Source organism: Vigna radiata, chromosome 3, assembly GCF_000741045.1.
Source record: "Vigna radiata var. radiata cultivar VC1973A chromosome 3, Vradiata_ver6, whole genome shotgun sequence".
Classification (NCBI taxonomy): Eukaryota; Viridiplantae; Streptophyta; class Magnoliopsida; order Fabales; family Fabaceae; genus Vigna; species Vigna radiata.
The window spans coordinates 6,918,768-6,924,572 of record NC_028353.1 but is presented as its reverse complement, the minus strand read 5'-3'; the positions used below and the strand labels follow the sequence as shown (position 1 = coordinate 6,924,572).

The window sequence follows — 5,805 nt, the reverse complement described above, 5'->3', positions numbered from 1 at the left end:
AGGTATTTTGTTAATTTTTAATTTCTACCAATTAAACAATTTTTTTTTTTACATCAATCAATATTACACTAATTTTTACAAATTTTACTTCCAAGTCTACTCTAACTTACTTTCAAATCCACTTAAATAAACAACAATTTTTTTTTCCTCAAATCCTCTAAAATCAGACATTAACTCTTATCCAAATCATTTCCTCAAAGTGAACCTAAACTCCACATCACATAATAGTATACTAAAGGTGGATCAGTTTTTTTTAGTATAATATAATACAGATAAGTTATTTTTCCCAGTCCTAATTATGCTATACTTTGAAACTGTCATATGACAAAATAGTATAAGTGAATAAATTTTTTTGTATAACATAATACAATTAACTATAGTATAATACATAGGAGTTATTTTTGTTTAACCTTAATTATGCTATACTTTGAAACTGTCATCTAGGATTTTGCAACAATAAATTCTGCCATTTATTCATTTTAATATAACTTACGTTGAAAACGTTTTTAAATTTAATAATAATTAATGTATTGTTTTTAAATTTAATAATAATTAATGAATTGTTTTTAATGTACATAAATTCTGTTTTTATTTTTCTCCACAAAACTCGCAATACAAAACACATAAAAATAATGTAATAAAAAGAAATTAGTAATCACACTTCTATCATCATTTTTGTTTGATAGAGGTAAGTTAGGTAAAAAATTGTGAGAGAGAAGATAAAAAAAAGTTGTTTGGTCCACAAATTAATAGATATTTAATTTTAATTTTTTTACATTTTAAAATTTAATTTTAATAATTATTTTTATTTTTTTTCTTTATAAAATATTTTTATAATTAAATATAACATTAATAATTATATTTTATAACTAGAGGTATTTTGTTAATCTTTAATTTATACCAATTAAACAAATATTTTTATTTGTCACATCAATTAATTTCTACATTAGTTTTTACAAATTTTACTTCAAAGTCTACATTAACTTATTTTCAAATTCATTCAAATAAACAATGAAAAAATTATCCTCAAATCCTCTCAAATTCATACATTTCCTCTTTTCCAAACAATCTCCTCAAAGTGAACCTACACTCCACATCACATAATATTTAATCTTTGAAAATAGTTTTTATTTTAATTTTAGAAAACTCGCGGGGATATAATCTAGTTAATTAAACATGTAAAACAAACGAATTTAGTTACGGATTAGTCTATTCAGAGTATTTTATCCGTCATCTCTATAGCAATTTATTTGAAGTTGGAAAATCAAATTGTATATTATATACAAAAATCAATTATAAACTAGGTAAGTACTTAATATATGATTTTGAAATTGTGTTAAAATCCACTATAGAATAAAATAATGCAACTATAATTGTCTTTCGGGGTCTAAAACAAAATAAAGATTCGATAAATTAATATTTCCAACTTTCAAAGACTTACTCCAAGAATAAAAAATTAACACGGAATATAAGCATCATAAAAGCATTCAATAAAGTCATAAATCAGTTAATATTATATAATCCTCACCACTGTACTTAGTTCTGTTTACTAATTATATAATTGAGGTTTTACAGTAATATATATATATATATATATATATTTAAATAAGGTAAATTTATTAGCCATTTAATAAAAAAAGTTAAAGAAGTTATTTTAGGAAATCTAAATTTAATATTTTCAGTTTTATTGAGCGGCATAACTTTGAAGATCGTTTTCAATACAAGAGGCAATTAATATCTTATTAAATTTTTGACGGAAAAAATATTTTTTATATCATTTTTTCATAATTTAATAATTTAAAAACTATTTAATATTAATATTTTTTTATAAGTTTCATATCTTAAATTTGTAATTGAGATGCGTGTTTATGACTGATAAAGCAACAAAGAATATTTGACTGAAAATCACGGTAACAAATCTAGGGGAAAGTGTTTATTGGTTAATATATATATATATATATATATATATATATATTAAAAAAAAAAAAACTTGAAGATATTTGATGTAGAGACGGATTGTTTTGGTGAGCCAGGAAAAGAAAGAGAAACAAAAATTCCGAAATATGCGCGGGTCTAGGTGGCTTTAAACTCAAGTTGCTTTGTTCTGGATGAAGCCTGAGACGACACAAAGTCCCTCCGATGTTTAATTCTCGTACTCACAACATAAATCTTATCGTCATGCTCTCGAGAAACTCCTGCTAACTACAGTCCACACCAACAAGCAATAAAATCCACCACCGGTTATCTCGCCATCAGCTACCTTCTTCTCCGGTTACTCACCCACCACCAATACCTATTATCATTCTATTCTTTATCTTTTATCTCTCAAATTTCTCACACATCGTCCAATCAGCTCGCCCTGGTACGCTGTAGAATCAACCAAACGTATTTTCCGCAATCACTGTTATTGATTAATTAATTAATTAATTAATTGTTATGTGAAGCTTCTTTATTCGATTAGGATTTGGAAGTGGGAAAAGGGAGAGATGAAATTCGGGTGTGCATTCAGAGAGTACCTGCAGGAGGAGCGGGAGTGGTTCTTGGGCGAGAAATGTGCTCACGTTGAATACAGCAGGTTGAAGAAAGTGTTGAAGACTTGCAAGAAAGACACCTCTTCAGACAAGGACCTGTTGTGTCAGTGTCAGTCTTGCCCATGTAAGTGTTTCTTTTGGTTTTAAGAATTGCAAGTTCTTCGTTTTTTTGTGAGTTGTCTATTGCCCAGGCAGGGCACATGCGTATGTCGTTAACAGGGACCAGATCGATGGTTGATGTCTTGTTGGGGCTGTGGAAAATTTAATACATTAGATCTTTAGGTTAAGGAATAAAAAGTGAGTGGATATTTCATGTTTTTCCTGTTTTCTCAAGATCCCAGAACAAGTAAGAGATACTACTGGCTTTAACTTTTTATAAGGAGAATAACTTCTAAAAAATAGGGGTGGCTGTGGGAGAGTGTTAATGCTGTCAATGGTTTGTTTATAAGGTTGAAAATTGCTTTCATTATGATGGTGGAAGAAATGTTAGCAACACTCTCTGTTTGTTCTGTTTGTTTCTAGTACACTATTTACCATTGGCTAAAATTAGTTGGAAATCACCAATTTGTATGGATTTAAAATCCCAAATTAGCAAACCCCATTCTTGATTTTGTAGTTTTTAATGAGAGCATTATAAAATAGGAGAAAGTGTGCTTGAAGAGTATGTTGGAGAATGTGTTCTTGACCCTCCTCTAATGTTTATTGTGCTCTTCTAATATTTTGAGTGAAAATGTTTACTTATATTCTTTGCAATTGATCAGAGCTTAGGTTATTTTGCAACTAGATTTAGAGCTTGATATAGTCAAAATACTCGTTGATTATTTTGATGTTTATTTCAATTTAACTGAACTGTATTACTTTCTGTAGTCTAATTATGAACATTTTTGTTTTCCACTTAGTATGTGACCAACAGTTCTTCTCTGAGTTGATGAAGGAAGCATCAGATGTGGTGGGGTACTTTAGTTCAAGAGTTCAGCATCTCCTTCATCTTCACATTTCTACAGGAATACACAGATATGTATTGCGTTTGCGCCAGTGCTTTAAAAGTGATAGGCAAACCCTTACTCAAGAAGGGAGGATTCTAATTGAGTACATTGCGATGAATGCTATTGCAATGAGGAAAATACTTAAGAAATATGATAAAGTATGCAACATCTGAGATGATTGCCTAATGTTAACTCTTTTCATTTATACTTGTCTGGTTTAGTTTTTGGGTTCACTCTACCATTTTCTATTTGGCGTCAGGTACACAGCTCTGTTAATGGGGAGAACTTCAAATCTAGGATGCACGCTCAACACATTGAACTTTTGCATTCTCCTTGGATAATTGAATTGGGTGCTTTTTATCTGAATTCTACTGGACTTGATAGTTGTGAGCTTGATGGAGTCTATGGTCACTTTTCTTGTGATCTAAACATAAATAAAGATGTAATGACATTGGTTCTTCCCGATTCTATTAAGCTCGAGTATGCTCTAACTTGTGCAATTTGTCTGGTAAGTTCCTAATTGTATGCTACACTAGAAAATAAGGGAAAAGATCTCTTTCTCTCTCTCTCTCTCTCTCACACACACACATGTCAGTATTTCTTATAAATGTTTGGATCGTGATGATAGGATCTTGTTTTCAACCCTTATGCTTTGAGTTGTGGTCATATCTTCTGTAAGTCATGTGCTTGCTCAGCTGCCTCTGTGATGATTTTTCAAGGCCTTAAAGCTGCCAGTCCAGAGTCGAAGTGTCCTATATGCAGAGAGGTGTGTATTTTTTTCTCAGCATCGATATATCGGATTAAACAATCACCATTGGTAAATAATCAAAGCCAGCATAGAATCAATGGTGCAACTATGCAACTTGATAGGACCTTGCTTTCCTTTTCTAAATAACTGCATTAATAGATAAGTAGATGCGTTGTAGCCTATCTTGGATAACATTGATCCAGCAGATTCTATTCTTTGTCTTCTCAAAACATAGAATATTTCCACTTTTTCCCTTATGCAGAAGGCGATGGCTTCCTTATGACAAAAGTATAGTGATTATGTCATTTATCCTATTCCTTGGAGCTTTAAAGCATATTCTGATTTGCTTTATATTTTAAAATTTTCAATTATGAAAAGTTCCTTTTGTAAAGGACAAATGCTCTTCTTAATACAGGTTGGTGTTTATTCTAAGGCTGTGCGTATGGTAGAACTTGATCTACTTACGAAAAGAAGGTATTAGATGGTAACATTATTTTTCTTATTCTTATGTGAATAAAGGGCATGGCATTAATATTCAAGAATTTTTTGGCAGGTGCAAAGATTACTGGAGAGAGAGGCTAGCTAGTGAACGAGTTGAGTCATTGAAGCAATCCAAGGAATATTGGAATTTACAGTCCACATATGCAATTGGATTGCGCTAGGCTTTTATACTAGAGCAATGGAAGTAGAATACTGTTTACAGAGACAGAAATCCCTGGCATGACTTTGAGTTTGCGTTTTTGACTGAACTGTTAGGTGAGGTAGGATTTATTTAGTTGGTTCCTAATGCCTTAGCCATTGGCATGAAGAGGGAAATAGTAAATAAAGACAAAGACGCATTTCCGGGCGGAAGAATAGAAGAATCTCTCAGATGAAAAGGGAGACGATGTCTGATTTGATATTTTTTTGGCATAGATTTTATTTTGTTGAACTAATCTTACAAACCTTTCACTGACGTTATTAAAATAGCGGTGCAAAACAGAATAAAAATGATTATATATAAAAACTAAACAACGAAAAAATATTCCAATGCTTCTAAAACTAACAAAATAAAAAATTACACTCTTTACTCTTTTAAATTTAAGTTTATTTAACAAAATTCTCCATAAACTAACATTTTTTTTCTTTCTTCATCCTGAAACGATGTTAACAACTTTAAATTCTTCATCTTTTACATATGTTAATATTATATGTACCTCAGTAGAGTTATAAATGTCATTTAGACTCCGAAATTTTGACTTTATAAGATCGTTTTCTTTTTCATCATGTTCATTCACTCTTTCATTTGTGATCTCCGGGCACCTGGTATTGTTATTCGAGTCTTTTATCTCAAATATCATGCTTTCTGAAGTTTTTCTTCAAGTCAACCCAATTTCATTCACTATTTTCATTTACTAGAACATCTTGGTAGGCTTATCTGAATTTTTCTTGAAACTAGATTGTAAAACTTGTAATATTTCGCCTGTTCGTCATAGTAAATAAAAACATATATTTTACTTTTATCATCATGTTTCGTTCTGAGTTGACTTGGGACATGTGT

General features: G+C 30.5%; 1 protein-coding gene across 3 annotated transcripts; it reads left to right on the top strand.

The window, feature by feature from the left end:
- The first annotated feature begins 2,015 nt into the window (after positions 1–2,015).
- LOC106757139 (probable E3 ubiquitin-protein ligase BAH1-like) lies at positions 2,016–5,166 on the top strand. 3 transcript variants are annotated; one of them, XM_014639737.2, is made up of 7 exons: positions 2,016–2,362; positions 2,462–2,655; positions 3,431–3,675; positions 3,777–4,025; positions 4,146–4,283; positions 4,681–4,739; positions 4,819–5,166. In XM_014639737.2, the coding sequence occupies exons 2-7, from the start codon at positions 2,487–2,489 to the stop codon at positions 4,925–4,927; spliced, it is 969 nt and encodes a 322-aa protein (XP_014495223.1). In that variant the 5' UTR covers positions 2,016–2,362; positions 2,462–2,486; the 3' UTR covers positions 4,928–5,166. The 3 variants fall into 3 exon arrangements, with proteins under 3 accessions (XP_014495223.1, XP_014495222.1, XP_022635025.1); XM_014639736.2 differs by having other exon boundaries at positions 2,445–2,655; XM_022779304.1 differs by having other exon boundaries at positions 2,016–2,385.
- The last annotated feature ends 639 nt before the right edge of the window (positions 5,167–5,805 follow it).